The sequence below is a fragment of the Puccinia triticina genome, chromosome 1A (genome assembly GCF_026914185.1).
Source record: "Puccinia triticina chromosome 1A, complete sequence".
Classification (NCBI taxonomy): Eukaryota; Fungi; Basidiomycota; class Pucciniomycetes; order Pucciniales; family Pucciniaceae; genus Puccinia; species Puccinia triticina.
In genome coordinates this window covers 5,844,598-5,863,359 of record NC_070558.1, presented here as the reverse complement: position 1 = coordinate 5,863,359, position 18,762 = coordinate 5,844,598, and the positions used below count along the sequence as shown (strand labels likewise).

Genomic DNA, 18,762 nt, shown 5'->3' with positions numbered 1-18,762 from the left:
AAGGGAGTGTGCTTTGGCACACTCCTACAAAGGGAGTGTGCTTTGGCACACTCCTACAAAGGGAGTGTGCTTTGGCACACTCCTACAAAGGGAGTGTGCTTTGGCACACTCCTACAAAGGGAGTGTGCTTTGGCACACTCCTACAAAGGGAGTGTGCTTTGGCACACTCCTACAAAGGGAGTGTGCTTTGGCACACTCCTACAAAGGGAGTGTGCTTTGGCACACTCCTACAAAGGGAGTGTGCTTTGGCACACTCCTACAAAGGGAGTGTGCTTTGGCACACTCCTACAAACGGAGTGTGCTTTGGCACACTCCTACAAACGGAGTGTGCTTTGGCACACTCCTACAAACGGAGTGTGCTTTGGCACACTCCTACAAACGGAGTGTGCTTTGGCACACTCCTACAAACGGAGTGTGCTTTGGCACACTCCTATAACGGAGTGTGCTTTGGTACAATCCTATAACGGAGTATGCTTTTATTGGTTGAGCCTAACACAGATAATGAATGATGTATAAATTGAGCTGTACATATGTACACAATGAGGAGTGGTATCAGTTGTTCCTGAGGCCACTCTGTCGACAAAAAGACTGATTGACGGAGGGGTTTAAGTCATTGAACAGACGTGAGATGCTGGTGGGGTAGGCCTCCACAATTTCTAACCAGTCAATGATTCCATTAGTCTGGAGGGTGACCTGATCAATTGTTTGAGCTGCTGACTGTCTTTCAAGCTTCCCCCTGGGCTGCTTGCTCTTCACTTTGTCCGAGCCACCGGGCTGCTTGCGCATCAGTTCGTCTGAGCCGCCGGGCCATTCAAGCCTCCGAGTTGGCTATTTGCTGGAAAACAGCCTTGATTATTGATTGACCGTTTAAGAACTGCATGCCGCAATGTACCGCACGGTCAAACAATCATCAAGGCTGTTGTCCAGCAAATAGACAACTTGGAGGCTCAAATGGCCCAGCAGCTCAGATGAACTGATGCGCAAGAAGCCCGGCGGCTCAGGCAAAGTGAAGCGCGAGCAGCCCAGCGGGAAGCTCGAAAGACATTCAGCGGCTCAAACAATCGATTGGGTCACCCTCCAGACTAATGGAATCATTGACCGGTTAGCAATTGTGGAGGCCAACACCACCACACCAGGAAAATAAAATAGTCAGTTGATGAAAAGTGACATCACACCAGCTCCAGCCTGCTACCCACCATCTATCCAATATCTATCCACTATCTACCCCAATCTCCCAACAATCCCTTCAACTTCCAAAATTTCCCAAGGAGGTCCTGTTTCGTTTTTGATGAGCCCAACTGATCCTCAGTTCTGTCCAGCTGATACTCAGCTTTGGTACCCAGCTCATACTCAGCTTTATTGCTCAGCTCATACTCAGCTTTGTTGCTCAGCTCATACTCAGCTTTTTCACGCAGCTCACTCTCAGAATTTGAATAAAGCCTTTTGATAAGTCCTAGCCCAGGTGATGCTCAGCTTTATACTAGTCCTGGTCATGCAGCTGATGCTAAGCTTTTTACCTATCCTTGCTCAGCCTTTTCCTAGTCCTGTCCCAGCTGATGCTCAGCTTTGACCCAGTCCTGGGCAAGCTGGCCAGCTGATGCTCAGCTTTCTGAGGATCAGCCGAGCCAGACCAGGGAAAAAAATGGGAATCAGCTTGGACAGGACCAGAGCTGAAAATCAGCTAGGCTAGGGCCAAAGCTGAGCATCAGCTGAGCTACAGCCAAGGCTGAGCATGAACAGCTGAGCTACAGCCAAGGCTGAGCATCAGCTGAGCTACGGCCAAGGCTGAGCATCAGCTGAGCTACGGCCAAGGCTGAGCATCAGCTGAGCTATGGCCAAGGCTGAGCATCAGCTGAGTTAAAGCCAAGGCTGAGCATCAGCTGAGCTACAGCCAAGGCTGAGAATCAGCTGAGCTACAGCCAAGGCTGAGCATCAGCTGAACCAGGGTAAAAGCTGAGCATCAGCTGGGCCAGGGCCAAAGCTGAGCATCATCTGGTTTTGTCACATTGAGTGCTTTGATCCTGACACCTGTCCTGTGAGCCGTAGATGTGCTGGTGGAGAGGAGCAGCATTGCAGCTGAAAACAAAGCTGCATCATGTCACTTGCCATGAAGTGACTACTTTTTTTTTCCTGGTGCCAGCATCTCATAATCAAGACCTACAGTCGCGTTTGAGGGCCAGAAAGAGGTGGATGTACTAGTGGTTTGAAACACACGGAAGGGATGGGGAACGTCCGGGAGGACGGGATATGGAGGGTGAAGCAGTGCAAAATATGCAAATTGGAGGGGAAAGACGGATGAGGAGGGGATGGGAGGCACTTGCCACATCACCTCCCTATTTATGTGGATGATGCGCTGCATCAACTCCTCACCTCCGGCCAGAGGAAGCAGGAAAGGTGTGTGCTTTAAGGGCAACCAACATCCTGCAGCGGGCACTTGGACGCTTTCCGCTGCACTTTCCTTCTGCTCACAGGGATCTTGCCCAAAATCACCTCCCGGCAAGCCGCAAGGATCAGGGACAACGTGCTGAGTGGCCCTGCTTGCTGACGCCCGTGGCGGGCAGGTCGAAAGTGTTGCAATGAACTAGGCCAGGAGGGACAGTACGCGGAAAGGATCAGTTCATTGCACAATGAGAGAAGAAAAGAGAAGGAAAGGAAAGAGAGAAACAGAGAGACTGACCTAGGCCAGGAGGGACAGTATGCGGAAAGGATGAAGAAGAGAGTTTCCGTGCCTGGCCCACTGACCTAGTCTACATACAAGATAGAGTGTCACAGACTGTGAAATGAGAAAGAAAAGATGACAAGGTGGAAAGCATACTGAAAAACAAAGAAAACAAAGGAAACACATGTGACACGTCAACAGAAAGCGCGTGTACTGGAGTAATTGTTGCGGGAAAGCCGAAGAGATTATAACTGGGTGGGTAGAATGGTGTACATAGACGGGGCACTTTGCTTTGTTTCAAGTCTTCCAGCGCCTTGAGCTGCTTGCCTTGACGGGGGGCTTCTCAGCTGGAGCAAGCGGATGCTCATCTCACCAATATTGTCAGCCTGAGAGCCAGTGCAGCTGGCCTAAAGTCTGCCTTTTTCTACTCCATTATATCTAAATTACTTTGTATCTTTTTTACCTTAAGGTTTAACCTTCATTTGAATTCAGATTCTGTTTTCTTATGTAATCTTAACCCTAGTTTCAACTTACCACTTTCCAATAACTCTACTCCTTCATAGAGTTCTTGAGTTGTGGCACACATGCACAGCCATGACGTGTAAGCGCTACCAGGCGCTCCAAACCACATGTACATGTGTGATTATGTCATCCAACTTTGAAAATTTTTGAAGTCAGGATCCCCCATGCAGCTGGAGGATTCACAGACTTCAGACACCCAGAACCACACCCCCAGTAAGCCCAGGATCACCACCAAAGAGGATACCACACTCCCAATATGTCTACCTTCACAGGCGCCTGGGATATTGACAGTAAGTATCACTCTTTCACTGAACCTTGACTATCTCAGAGGTAGAACTCTGTGTCTCTTGATTGCTCTCTCCTTCTGCTTGCTTTTGCCTAATCTTTGATCACAGGTCTGCATCTATCTTGACATCATCAACCTAAGGATTCTGCTGCATCGTATCCTTCTTTTTCTGTGGTTTTTGTAACAAAAAAACCACATAAGTTTCCCTTTAAAGAACCTTGACTATCCAGAAGGAAGCTAAAAAATTGTGGCTGGATTAAACTTGTCAAATCCAGAGGCCCTCCACGTTTCTTTGGTGAGAGGAGGCTGTTGCACTCTCTAGAACAGCTTGGCAGCACTCTTCTAAAGAGGTAGCATTGCCAGTGGACGCGCATTCCCACCAGAATAACTTTGAATATCTTCTTAATATTGAATCTGCTCAGTCTCTTTCTCTCTCTCTCTCTCTCTCTCTCTTATATTTGTATTTTCTTTATCCAAAGAAATCCAAATATTCCCCCCTTTTCTCTTGTGTCCTGCTGTCACTATAGAGACTCAGGCTCACAAATATGCAGCAGCAACCCACTTGGCGCCAGCCCACCCCTGGCTGCCACTCCACCCACTGGCACACTCTGTAATAGGAGTGTGCCAAAGCACACTCCGTAATAGGAGTGTGCTTTGGCCTCCTTTCTAGGAGTGTGCCAAAGCAAACTCCGTAATTCAAGGAGCCCCTCCATGGCTGCTGCCAATTCAGCCTCCTCCTTGTCGTCCAGTTTTACCAGTCGAGCAGGTTGGCTACTTCAAGTCAGGGTCAAAGTGGGCTCAGATTGGAGAGTCTTGGCCATAATGTCTTCAAAGGTAAATCAAGCAATGTTGGATTGTGTCAGATATTGATCCCAGAACTTTGTTGTCTCCTTCATGTGATCCACGTTGGTGTTGACCTGGTGAAACTTGGCCCTACACAAGAGCCACCGCACAAAGCTGTCTATAGTATACCATGGAGTATCTTTGCCACGTCTCTGGGTATGAAGGCCACCAGGATAGAGCTGCCTTGCCTGTTTCTGAGCCAATTTGGTAAAGGACCAGATGTCCTTTGAATTGAAGTGGTGGTTGTTGTCCAGGCAAAATCACCATCCAGCCGCACCATACAGGAAGAATGTGGCCATTGAACCAAACATCTCCAGATGTTGCTTGCCCCAATCCTTGATCTCAGCTATTAATTTTGCATGGGTATTGCCATGCTGGAAAAGGCTGCGGCCCCAATCACCTTCTGACATCTTTGATCATGGACACCAAAGCATCCGGATTGGGTTCAATCTTCTTGTAGATGCCCAATTCAATTTGCTTGGTGAAATTTGACTGCTGCATCATCAGGCAATACATCAGAGTCTCCCTGATCTTCTTCTCCAAGATGATTAGGACTTCTCCGTATTTTGAGGTTGAACCAGATCCACAGGTGCCTGGCTCAAGAACCTTGATCTTTCCAAGCATGTAGCTTCCACTGTCCATGAAGTTGTTTTGGGAGGCAATGGCTGGGTTGGTATCATGAGTGGGCTTGAGCTTGATGTATTGATTGAAAGAATTGACCAAAGATTCTGCAAGCAAGTGTAATTTGCCAAAGCCCTTGTAATACACACTCTGTAATAGGAGTGTGCCAAAGCACACTCCGTTATTAGGAGTGTGCCAAAGCACACTCCGTTATTAGGAGTGTGCCAAAGCACACTCCGTTATTAGGAGTGTGCCAAAGCACACTCCGTTATTAGGAGTGTGCCAAAGCACACTCCGTTATTAGGAGTGTGCCAAAGCACACTCCGTTATTAGGAGTGTGCCAAAGCACACTCCGTTATTAGGAGTGTGCCAAAGCACACTCCGTTATTAGGAGTGTGCCAAAGCACACTCCGTTATTAGGAGTGTGCCAAAGCACACTCCGTTATTAGGAGTGTGCCAAAGCACACTCCGTTATTAGGAGTGTGCCAAAGCACACTCCGTTATTAGGAGTGTGCCAAAGCACACTCCGTTATTAGGAGTGTGCCAAAGCACACTCCGTTATTAGGAGTGTGCCAAAGCACACTCCGTTATTAGGAGTGTGCCAAAGCACACTCCGTTATTAGGAGTGTGCCAAAGCACACTCCGTTATTAGGAGTGTGCCAAAGCACACTCCGTTATTAGGAGTGTGCCAAAGCACACTCCGTTATTAGGAGTGTGCCAAAGCACACTCCGTTATTAGGAGTGTGCCAAAGCACACTCCGTTATTAGGAGTGTGCCAAAGCACACTCCGTTATTAGGAGTGTGCCAAAGCACACTCCGTTATTAGGAGTGTGCCAAAGCACACTCCGTTAATAGGAGTTGGGCTGCCATGCAAATGCAGGGCAGTTGGGGTTTTGTGAGGAAGGATGGTTTGCTTCATTAGTGGAAGCAGGACAATCACTGCTTCCAAGCTATGCCAACTGCCCCATGTACGTAAAGGGGCAATCTGAAAGATGCACATAATATAGAAAAAGCATAAAAAGTAAAGTGCAGGCAGAAAGGGTTGAAACTCAACAAAAGAAATTAAGGTCCCACAGGGAATGATAGATAAAGTCACAGGAGTGAAAGGTTCAAAAGACAACAGGAGGGATCACAGGTAAAAACAGATAAAAAATCAAGTGCGGCAAGAAGAGTGAGGAGTGTGCCAAATCCTGTTCCAAGATGAGGGTTTGTCCCAGTTGAGGTTTTGGTGAAAGAAAGTGACCCTTTCGTGATTCCAGTTGTTTGTGTCTCATTGCATAACTACCACAAATCCATACGTCTGCATCCTGGTGTGGAATCTGTTGAATTCTAGCGGTTTACCTGGCGGAATTTCTTTTTCTATATGTGCAACAAGGGCGTGCGCCATGACGTCAAGGTCTCCAGTGTCAACACTCCATTTTTGGAGCTGTTGACCATCCCCCTTCTGGAGCTGTTGACCATTCATCCGAGTTCTTTTCCTCATCTCGAGAACTCCATCAAATCCTGCGGTTCATCAACTTTTCATCTTCAATCTTAATCCGCGGACCCTTCATCGAGGTCACCAATCTAGGCCGGCTAATCACTAGGTTCTTATCCTCATGTTTCTCTTACTTTTTTGTCTTGTTGACCATTGTTTCAGAAAGTCTAACCCTATTTATGTATTTATTTACTTAGCCCCAGTCCTAGTGTTTGTGATTGTGGTGGATATTATATTTTATCTTTATTGTTCTCATCAGGATTTGTTCCTGTTCTATCTAGGTAAATCTCTTTTGTAGTTCATTCTCATTTTTCCATTGTTTTTCTTACTAAAAATTCAAATTCTATTTAGCCAAAGTTTATCACATTATCAGTACGGTAGCTCCGAAGAACAGGAACGAACCACAATATGTCGGACGTAGATGTCAAGGATAAATCCAGCTGATCTTCGATCGGAAAACTCAATGATCTCAATTACCCGACGTGGTCAATAAGAATGAGAACATACCTAAAAAGTAAGGACCTTTGGGAAGTCGTCACGGGTGAAGGCACTTTGGCTCCTAGCAAGAAAAAGGTCAAATCTTGCGCAAACATCCTCATCAGTCATCTCAGTGAGGTTGGGTTACAAGCCGTTGTGACAACCAAAAACAAGGACAAGCCCAAGGAGATTTGGACTGCTATCCTCATCTTTGGTCAATAACAAAGCTCAAATCTGGCTAAAATTTATGCAATACAAGTATGGTGGGGACTTAAAGAACTATCTCCTCGACTGCCAAAAGATGATTCGTGAATTCGCCATTGTCCAACTTGGAATTCCCGATGACATCATCTCGATTTCAGTCCTTGGGAAATTAACTATAGATTATTGGAACGTGGTCGACAATCTTATCTTAAACGAGTCGGTAATCTTCTTTCCTAGCCGTACTCTACAAAAGCTTCAAGAACTTGTGTACATGAAAGAAACACGAGTTGTAGCCTCCACCTTTAAAACCAAATCAAGCGTCAAAGTCAAAAAGGATTCAGTTTCTGCCTATAAGTCCAAAGCTGCCAATAAATCCAAAAGACCAAAACCCGCTCATCCGTGCTCTCCCGGGAAGCATAATCCATTGGCTTATCATCCCGCTTGGTGATGTTTCAATTTGTCAGCTGCCAAGCGAGACGCATTAAGACCGGCCGATCCAGAGGCTCATTTGGTCTTGGCTGAAGCTTCCGACAACAATTCTATCGATAATGAGTACGATGTAATCAAAGCGTCGGCGTTTATCAACAATTTGTCAAACGGTGGCTCCTCTCCCGTTCTTGATTTGGGGGCATCTCATCACATGATTAACGATTTGACCATGTTTACAAAACTCAAGGACGTCGATGTAAAAATTTACACGGGTAATCAAAACCATCAAGTAAACGCTATCGCTCTTGGGGAGGTTATAATTTTGGACGACTCTGGAGCTTGTGTTAAGCTCGACAATGTTCTCTACGCCCCCACTCTTCATAGACCATTAATTTCTATGAATCAACTATTTAATAAAATCACTTCTCTCTCTAAAGATTTGAGTAGCTTTAAAATTAACTTCAATGAGAAATTTAGTTTCTCCAGTACCATTAACAACAACATCTTAGAGTTATCGAATCCCTTTGAAATGAAATCATCTGTTTCCTTGTACAACTCGGCCGTCAAACCTCTTGACTGGCACGCAAGACTTGGACATCCCAGTTTCTCTTACCTTAAACGGATCATACCGTCTTGTGAGGATACCAATTGCAAAACTTGCAAGATGTGTAAAGGAGTGAAGAAGCCGTTCAAGGGCTCCTTTACTCCAACATCCAAGATTCTGGAAGCTATACACCTAGATTTGGTTGGACCATTCCAAACTCGGTCAGTTGCTGGTGCTCAATACTTCCTGACAATTGTTGATCAACAGTCTGGATTTAAGAGTGTCAAGCTCTTAAAACATAAGTCCAAAACCCTAAACAAGTTCAAAGAATTTGTTCTTTGGGCCGAAAATCAAACAGGCAAGACGGTCAAGCGCATCGTTTCTGATAACGGCGGCAAATTCAGGAATATTTTCTTTGAAGAATTTTGCCAAAACCGTGGCATTAGTCAACACTTTGCGCCTGCCTACACACCTGAAAATAACGGGGTTGCCAAACGTTCCAATTGTGCAATCCTAGATAAATCAAGGTGTCTTTTTGCTCAGGCAAACCTGTCCCCTTTTTTTTGGGCAGAAGCCATAGTAACGGCTACAGACCTATGTAACCCATTGCCTTCAAGCATGTGGGACTTCAAAATACCGTACGAATCCTTCTTAAATAAGAAGCCAGATCTCTCTAGATCTAACTTTGTCCATTCGGGTGTTTGGGATACCTATTAATTCCTGAGGCCTTGCGTGTCAATAAACTCAATCCCAGATCAGAGAAAGCTATCTTTCTAGGTTACGCAAACGACTTCTCAACCTATTGTTTTGTCAGAATAGAATCAAAAACCTTTTGCACTAGCAGAAATGTAGTGTTCGACGAAACTGTTTTCCCTTCGCTGGCAAAAGAAAGTCTGGATCAGTCCAGTTTCTTCTTTAATCCTTTTGAAATCATTCCAGATTTGGATGAAGAAACTGAAGAAATCTTTGAGCCTTATCCGGATCAAGAAGTCTTACGCTCAATTTCTGAAGATGACGTTTGTCCTTCAAATGAAATCATCGGAGATATATCATCTGAAAATATTTTTTCTCATCGTTGGAGGGGGGGTAACAACAAACAACGCCAAATGTCTTGCGAAAATGAGACATTATCCTACGATGAAGTTATGGAAAGAGCGGACAAAGAAAAATGGATGATGGCTCTCTACAAAGAAAAGACAAACATGGAGAGTTATGATGTTTGGGACGTAATCGATAAAAGCTCCAAAGATAAACCTCTAAATTGCACCTGGGTTTTTAAAATCAAACCAGAATCCTCAAATCAGTCTGAGGAATATAAAGCAAGAATCTGCGTCCAAGGCTTTAAAGAAGTTTTTGGTAAAGACTATTGCTTCACCTTTGCAACAATGGGGAAACTAGTCTCATTACAAGTACTCATCACCTTTGCTCTTCAAAATGATCTTCAGTTCCATCAGATTGATGTGAAGTGTGCTTTTCTCAACGCTCCTATACGAGAACGGATCACGCTTAATCCTCCTCAAGGATTCAATGTACCACCCGGCAAAATTTTATTGTTGAAAAAGGCGCTTTATGGACTTAAACAAGCTCCCAAGGAATGGCATCTTACGCTTTCCTTGTGGCTTTTGTCTGTTGGATTCAACCAAATTTATGCCGAGCCCTGCGTTTTCTGGTCATCTAATACATGGTCCTACGTGCATGTTGATGATATCACTATTTTTAGTTGAGAACCAGAAATCTTCAAAGACCTCATTTGTAAACGTTTCAAGATTAAAGATCTTGGTAGTGCTATGCATCTCTTGGGCATGAAGGTCACTCAATCGCCAGAATCCGTTCATCTAACGCAAACTCACTACATAGAAGAAACTCTACTGAAATACGGCTGTGAGACTCTTGTTCCGTTGGCCACTCCAATGAAACCAAATTCGTGTCTTGTGAAGGCTTCAAAGTCTGAAATCAAAGAGCTCAACAAGCTGAATGTTTGATATTGCGGTCTTGTTGGAGCACTAAATTACTTAAGTGTAACTACTCGGCCCAACATAACATTCACTTTTGGATGTCTCTCTCAGTTTCTAAAGTCACCTGGAATCCTTCATTGGAATGCTGCAATACACTGTTTACAATACCTGAAGGGCTCCAAGGATTTTGGCGTAAATCTTTGTAAGACACCAATCAATCAATCCAATTTTATTTCTTACGTTGATGCCAGCTGGGCAAGCTGTCAAATTACCGGTAAATCAACTACGGGGTACTTAATTCTATGGAACGATAATCTTATCTCATGGTGCTCTAAGAAACAGTTGACAATTTCTCTATCCTCAACTGAAGCTGAATATATTGCCATTACAGAAGTTGCAAAAGAATTACTCTGGTTGAAAATGGTCGTCAACTCTGCTTTGAAAATTCAAATCACTTCGCCTTTTGAAATCTTCGAGGATAATCAGGGGGCAATTATGCTGGCAAACAAAAAAGCCAATCACTCCGCCTTCAAAACAAAGCACATGAATTTATGCTATCATTTTGTGCGCGCGGAGATCATAGCCGAAACAATCAGTCTAGTGTTCAAACGCACACACTTGATGTTGGCCGACTTCCTAACAAAATCAGTTGGACAGTCATCAATTTTCAAGGTACTACAAGTGTTAAGAGCTGGTATGCCTCCTCCCTAACGGGCTTGGTGCATGGGTGTGTTGAATTCTAGCGGTTTACCTGGCGGAATTTCTTTTTCTATATGTGCAATGAGGGCGTGCGCCATGACGTCAAGGTCTCCAGTGTCAACACTCCATTTTTGGAGCTTTTGACCATCCCCCTTCTGGAGCTGTTGACCGTTCATCCAAGTTCTTTTCCTCATCTCGACAACTCCATTGAATCCTGCGGTTCATCAACTTTTCATCTTGAATCTTAATCCGCGGATCCTTTGTCGAGTTCACCAATCTAGGCCGGCTAATCACTAGGTTCTTATCCTCATGTTTCTCTTACTTTTTTGTCTTGTTGACCATTGTTTCAGAAAGTCTAACCCTATTTATTTATTTACTTAGCCCCAGTCCTAGTGTTTGTGATTGTGGTGGATATTATATTTTATCTTTATTGTTCTCATCAGGATTTGTTCCTGTTCTATTTAGGTAAATCGCTTTTGTAGTTCATTCTCATTTTTCCATTGTTTTTCTTACTAAACATTCAAATTCTATTTAGCCAAAGTTTATCAGAATCATGCGTATGGTTTCTTCTGCTCCTTAAAAAGGCCTTTGAGCAGCGTAGCAAGCAGTGTCTTGTTCTTAACGTGGAGTAGGTGAGGGTCTGTGGCGTCCCACTCAATGGCTGATTGATCATCCACCAGGCTACATTGATCAGAGCACATATGTGTAAGTCAGTGGAATGGGGAAGTCAAAGAGGAAGGAGTAATTTACCTCTTCAGCTTTTGAACAAAGACATTCAATTTCCCACGGTATTGCACCTTGTGTTTGGGGGGTGAGGTGGTGTACAAGTGAGGGGGGGCAGGGGTATCAAGGGCATGTCTGGTGGGTGGCTGGGATATTACAAATTTATTATCAACAATGAAAATCCAATTAGGCAATAAAGGGTATGATTCTCTGGGGGAGATTTGAGGCGCTGGAGGGGTTTAATTGTCTGGTGGGGGTTTCACAAATGTATCAGAGCAAAAAAAATCAAATTAAGAGATGCCTCTGTTGGGGTGCTGGGGTAGGGTAGTGAAGCCCCCCCCCCTTTCATAGGCAAGCCCTTAGTAGACGGTCTGCAGAGCGGCTACCCAGACCCCCTAACGTGTGAGTGTGGGGGGCTAGGTTTGGCTGCGTGGGTGCACGGGCTAGCAGGGGGGGGGGGGTCCATTCCCACTCCCCTTTTGTCGGCTAGGCCAACTCGTTTCCTTGTAGACTTGGACCCACTAACTAACTCGGAAATGGCAGCGCCTGCCGCACGTGCAGCATGAGCGACTGGGCCGGAGACTGAGAAGACGGATACAAACCTTTGCACCCTTCAATAGGAGTGTGCCAAAGCACACTCCGTTATTAGGAATATGCCAAAGCACACTCCGTTATTAGGAGTGTGCCAAAGCACACTCCGTTATTAGGAGTGTGCCAAAGCACACTCCGTTATTAGGAGTGTGCCAAAGCACACTCCGTTATTAGGAGTGTGCCAAAGCACACTCCGTTATTAGGAGTGTGCCAAAGCACACTCCGTTATTAGGAGTGTGCCAAAGCACACTCCGTTATTAGGAGTGTGCCAAAGCACACTCCGTTATTAGGAGTGTGCCAAAGCACACTCCGTTATTAGGAGTGTGCCAAAGCACACTCCGTTATTAGGAGTGTGCCAAAGCACACTCCGTTATTAGGAGTGTGCCAAAGCACACTCCGTTATTAGGAGTGTGCCAAAGCACACTCCGTTATTAGGAGTGTGCCAAAGCACACTCCGTTATTAGGAGTGTGCCAAAGCACACTCCGTTATTAGGAGTGTGCCAAAGCACACTCCGTTATTAGGAGTGTGCCAAAGCACACTCCGTTATTAGGAGTGTGCCAAAGCACACTCCGTTATTAGGAGTGTGCCAAAGCACACTCCGTTATTAGGAGTGTGCCAAAGCACACTCCGTTATTAGGAGTGTGCCAAAGCACACTCCGTTATTAGGAGTGTGCCAAAGCACACTCCGTTATTAGGAGTGTGCCAAAGCACACTCCGTTATTAGGAGTGTGCCAAAGCACACTCCGTTATTAGGAGTGTGCCAAAGCACACTCCGTTATTAGGAGTGTGCCAAAGCACACTCCGTTAATAGGAGTTGGGCTGCCATGCAAATGCAGGGCAGTTGGGGTTTTGTGAGGAAGGATGGTCGGCTTCATTAGTGGAAGCAGGACAATTACTGCTTCCAAGCTATGCCAACTGCCCCATGTACGTAAAGGGGCAATCTGAAAGATGCACATAATACAGAAAAAGCATAAAAAGTAAAGTGCAGGCAGAAAGGGTTGAAACTCAACAAAAGAAATTAAGGTCCCACAGGGAATGATAGATAAAGTCACAGGAGTGAAAGGTTCAAAAGAAAACAGGAGGAATCACAGGTAAAAACAGATAAAAAATCAAGTGCGGCAAGAAGAGTGAGGAGTGTGCCAAATCCTGTTCCAAAATGAGGGGCCGTCCCAGTTGAGGTTTTGGTGAAAGAAAGTGACCCTTTCGTGGTTCCAGTTGTTTGTGTCTGATTGTATAACTACAACAAATCCATACGTCTGCATCCGGTGTGGAATCTTGCGTATGGTTTCTTCTACTCCGCAAAAAGGCCTTTGAGCAGTGTATCAAGCAGCGTCTTGTCCTTAACGTGGAGTAGGTGAGGGTCTGTGGCGTCCCACTCAATGGCTGATTGATCATCCACCAGGCTACATTGATCAGAGCACATATGAAGTCAGTGGAATGGGGAAGTCAAAGAGGAAGGAGTAATTTACCTCTTCAGCTTTTGAACAAAGAAATTCAATTTCCCACAATATTGCACCTTGTGTCTGGGGGGTGAGGTGGTGTAAAAGTGAGGGGGGGGGGGGGGGGGGGCAGGGGTATCAAGGGCATGTCTGGTGGGTGGCTGGGATATTACAAGTTTATTATCAACAATGAAAATCCAATTAGGCAATAAAGGGTATGATGCTCTGGGGGAGATTTGAGGCGCTGGAGGGGTTTAATGGGCTGGTGGGGGTTTCACAAATGTATCAGAGCAAAAAAAATCAAATTAAGAGATGCCTCTGGTGGGGTGCTGGGGTAGGGTAGTGAAGCCCCCCCCTTTCATAGGCAAGCCCTTAGCAGACGGTCTGCAGAGCAGCTACCCAGACCCCCTAACGTGTGAGTGTGGGGGGCTAGGTTTGGCTGCGTGGGTGCACGGGCTAGCAGGGGGGGGGGGGTCCATTCCCACTCCCCTTTTGTCGGCTAGGCCAACTTGTTTCCTTGTAGACTTGGACCCACTAACTAACTCAGAAATGGCAGCGCCTGCCGCACGTGCGGCATGAGCGACTGGGCCGGAGACTGAGAAGACGGATACAAACTTTTGCACCCTTCCGCTGTGATCTTGATACGCTGGAACATTTTTTACCTAACCGCCAAGGAGGCTGCTTGTAGACCCCTTGTGTCAGCCTTAGAGTCAACACAGTTGACCTAAAACTGCCTTTTATCTCCATTTTATGCCTAAATGTGCTCATATCTTTTTAACCTTACAACATAAGGTTGTTTTGACTTCAGATTCTGATTTTTCATGCAATTTTGACCCTAGTGTTCACTGATCACTTTACAATATCTCTACTCCTTCATAGAGTTTGTGGTTTGTGACACACATGCGCAGCAGAGCCGTGTAGTCGCGCCCGAGCACTCCCAACCACATGTACATGTGTGATTATGTCATCCAACTTTGAAAATTTTCGAAGTCAGGATCCCCCATGCAGCTGGAGGATCCACAGACTTCAGCACACCAGAACCACCACCCAGATAACCCCAGGATCACCACCAAAGAGCCTACTCTACTCCCAGTATACCTACCGTCACAGGCGCCTAGGATATTGACAGTAAGTAACCTCTTTCACTGAACCTTGATTATCTCAGAGGTACAACTCTGTGTCTTGCTTGATCTGCCTTTTCTTCTTGCTTTGCCTCCTCCTTGATCACAGGGCTGTCCCTCCAATTCTACAGGCCTTTGCCTCTATCTTGATCACAGGGCTGTCCCTTCAATTCTACAGGCCTTTGCCTCTATCTTGATCACAGGGCTGTCCCTTATAATCACTTGGCCTTTGCCTCAAAATCTAGGTTGCAGGGCTGTCCCTCAGGTTTCCCATTAAGAACCTTGACTGTCCAGAGAGAAGTCTAAAAAACTGTGGCTGGATTAAACTTATCTAATCCAGATACCATCCTGAGAGGAAGCTGTAGCACTTCTAGCACAGATTAGCAGCACTCTTCTGAAGAGTAGCATTGCCAGTGGACGTGCATTCCCACTAGAATAACCTAGTACTTCTCTTCTATCTTATCCTGCTTGGTTTCTTTCTCTCTCTTTCTCTTTTTCTCTTACAGTTGTATTTTCTTTATCCCAAGAAATCAAACTGTTGTCCCCCATTTCTTGTGTCCTGCTGTCACTATAGAGACTCAGGCTCACACCTTGCGCCCTTGCGACCACGCTTGATACGAATTTCAGGCAAGGCCCCCGCTCCCACCTAACAACTGGCCCCAAAAACTCCACCACCAGGTCACTTGAACATTTTCATAACGTTTTTTAGGCAACGTTTTTGCAACAAATGCGTTTGGCTGGGTGGCAAACGTTGAGTCCTTGTTTTCATGTCGTCCTTAAACGGGAACAATCATTGGTTTGATTGGTCAAACAAGTCCCCAACAACCTTCCAACCACACTCACACTCGTATCACCACTTTCACTGAGCGTGTAGAACGGATTATATCCGCTCCATGGGTTGACTGAACGAGTTGGATTCACCTTCATTTTTACCCGGCTCCTGCTCTTGTTGATTCACCAGAGCCTATCCGCCCAAAACCTACGACCTCACTTCTGCGGATCATAAATGAAAAAATCTATTTATTTATTTATTCTATTGTTGAGCGCAAGGAGCAGGTCTTCTAATAATGGGCTTATGTACACCAGCAAGTGATCAAAATTTGGGTTGGGGCAGATGAGGTGGAGGTTAACACCAGATACCTTGGCGGGTTTTTATGCTGATCTTTGATCTCTTGGTTTTTTGGAGACAACGAGGCGGTGTAAGAAATGTCATCTGGACTTACACGTTTATTCACATCTGCTACACACCCACACCCAAGTTGGGATTGAGGCAGGAAACGGATGGTGATTTTCAAGAAATGCTTGTTGATTCCATCAGCAGGGAAGGGACCCCATTGACCCCTTCCCTGACGCACATGTCAATTCTGAGACTTGCTGAATCAGAACCACAATGACAAAATTTGAAGGACCTCACTGACGCCGTGCCAATTCCCAAATGGCTGACTGGAAGTTGGATAAGTTGTATTGCTGTTTGCTTGAGGAGTGCATGAGCAGGAAAGGGACCCCAGTGACCCTTTCCCTGAGCCACATCGATTCGAGGTTGGATGTTGCTGCTCGCTTGAGGAGTCCATGAGCAGGGAAGGGACCCCATTGACCCCTTCCCTGGCCCACATCAATTTGAGGCTGGATGTCGCTGTTCATTGATCATAGGAGATGGTTGTTGCGTTGAGGCTGGAGGAACGGCGAGCTTGACAATGCCTCTCTGGAGGAGACTGCGGGGTTTGGAGTGGTTTGGAGGATCGCGTCTTGCGCGCGAGGAGCTGAGTCACAAGCGTGAAGGTGGCGTCCCTGGAACTTGAATTTTTCTTCCCTTTTCTTCCCCCCTGATGTTTTGGATTTTTGTCCTGGGCACCGATCACACGAAGTGACCCGGTGGTGTATGCGTTGGGCGGACAAAAGCAAACGTCTAACGTTGGGGCAAGCATGATTCTAACATGCTCCCAACCGTCCTCAAACCGGGACGGTTTACCGCGGCAGAATGGTGGGGTTTGGTTTGTCCAACGGTCTCCGATAAAGGATTTGTTGGAAAAACGGACACCGATCAAATTTTTTGACCCGGTGGTGTCAGCTTCACCGCCTCCGCGCCAACCTTCATTCAACAAGCAACTTTCAAGTCCAATGATTGGTGATTACAGCCAATCCAAAAAAGCTTGGCTTCTTTGGATGGAATTTCCAGTGAAAATTCTTTCTGGATTTGCCAACCTGTGTGTATCCAACAAAAAAGTTTGACAGATGGATATCCATCCCCGCGAGCGCAGTTGCTATTGGCGGCGCCGTTTGGTAGCAAAAAAAATTGGAGGCTGCTGGGGGGACCGGCACCATGACACCCGGGTGCGTTTGTCAGCGTGGGAGTCCAGGGTGAAAATTGGTCAAGGATTCTGATTCTGCAATCAAAATACGGGAAAAACAGCCAGAAGTCTCTGATTGAGCTTGCCTGATTTTGATATAGGCATCCTGCATATATCAAAATGTCCAACCTTGTCACTTCATTGCATACAAGGTTGGAAAATCCCATAGGAATTTCCAGTGGAAATTCCCTCCAAAGCATCCAAGCTTTCTCGGATTGGCTGTATATGGTACCAGTTCAGAACCAGCCGTCATCTGTCTGATCAAACTCTCTCGCGGCGTCTACGCTATGATGCTGAGTTTGATGATCTGGAAACAATCCGCAAAGGAGAGTTTGGCGACGTCTTTCAAAGTCCGTCCAAATCCTCAAGCCAACTCCAGCCCTCACCCCAAACACACTGATTCTCAATATGTACACTCACTCCGACAGCACTCCAACACCCCCAAGCAAACATCCTCATCCCCAGCCAACCCCAACCAAGAACAACCAGGAACCCAACAAAATCACCAAAAACGGTTCCGCTATAGACATGATGGACAACGATTGATAGTACAAAGAGGATGCCCATCTCTCAGAATCCGAGCTCGAGCGCAAAGACAAACTGCTGGGCTCATAGAACGAGCTTGACCAGCCCGGTCTGCTCCATCCCTGCGGCCTCGAGACGCTCCTGATCAAACACAAACGCCAGCAGAGCGGAAAAAAAGGCCTACCCTCAAGCCAACCATCACCCTCCGATGATCCTAGGAGCATCCAGGATAAGGTCCAGCGACGCTTGCGGATGCTGGAGAGACATGAGGATAAAGTTCCTGTTGTCACCGCTGTCAATCTAGGTACACTCTCCTGCACACCTTCCGCTTCCGTTACACTGAGTTTCTCTTCTCTGTTTTTCAGCATATGACATGATCTTGCCCCGCAAACAGAAAAACCCGCTCAGTGGGATCACGCTGCTCAATGACTCGAAAGACTGCTCTACTAAGCCTGAGATGACACTGGTGATGACTTGTACCGAGGCGATTCAGTAAGTTTTCTCACTGTACGCATACGTATACAGACAGAGTGGCCGTTGAGATCATTTTTTTTTTTTTTTTGGATGTTAGGATCCTGATCCAGTCAATTGGATGGAGCGAGAACCATAACCCGAGTTTGCTCTGGCAGCTGTCCAACCATACCGGCGGGACATACAGCTGATCAAGGAGGCTATTGCAGGCTGTGTGGGGGGGATGGTAAGCGTTCCCCAATCAATTATTGCTCACTCACAGCAAGACTAATTATTCATTTATTCAGCTCTTGGTGGTTGAATGCGCAAGTGAGTATTGGGATCACAGAGAACAAGTGGTTCAAGATGAAGAAAACCTCTGGGATCTCGCACGTGATTTCCTCGGATGGTCAGCACGCCGATCTCGAGCTAGGCCAGCTCTGCTTTGGGGAGCGTCAGGACGTGCTAGTGGAGGTGGAGATAAGCTCGGCACGGGAGGTGTACCGGACGCAAAGCCAATGGTCCTACAACGGAGACCAGGATTTAATGGAGTCTACACTTGTGGAGAAGACGGGCACCGATGCGTTCTTTTGGAGCCAGATGGGTGGCGAGGCGGATCTGGGAGGGATGATGAGTGAGACGGACGCGTTTACGCGGTTCTATGAGGCCCAGTTTGAGGAGATGAACAACGACATGATTCTGTTGGAGGTCAATGTGAGTTATCGGGACGTGCAGGCGGGCAAGAATGTAGCTCAACTGGCTTGACCAACGGTATTAAGTGTGACGGTATGGCCCTTGTCAATGATGATGGTAGTCAAGCCTACGAGCATGGGCACGTTCACGAATGA

At 46.2% G+C, this 18,762-nt stretch overlaps 2 protein-coding genes across 2 annotated transcripts; both read left to right on the top strand.

Annotated features, from left to right (window-relative positions):
- Positions 1-976: 976 nt before the first annotated feature.
- PtA15_1A656 (uncharacterized protein) lies at positions 977-18,126 on the top strand (the record flags this gene model as incomplete). Its single annotated transcript, XM_053165706.1, has 6 exons — positions 977-1,101; positions 17,175-17,289; positions 17,368-17,487; positions 17,555-17,768; positions 17,830-17,956; positions 18,036-18,126. The coding sequence occupies 6 exons, from the start codon at positions 977-979 to the stop codon at positions 18,124-18,126; spliced, it is 792 nt and encodes a 263-aa protein (XP_053016871.1).
- A 154-nt stretch (positions 18,127-18,280) lies between these two features.
- PtA15_1A655 (uncharacterized protein) lies at positions 18,281-18,762 on the top strand (the record flags this gene model as incomplete). The annotated part of the gene is made up of 2 exons (XM_053165705.1): positions 18,281-18,628; positions 18,694-18,762. The coding sequence occupies 2 exons, from the start codon at positions 18,281-18,283 to the stop codon at positions 18,760-18,762; spliced, it is 417 nt and encodes a 138-aa protein (XP_053016870.1).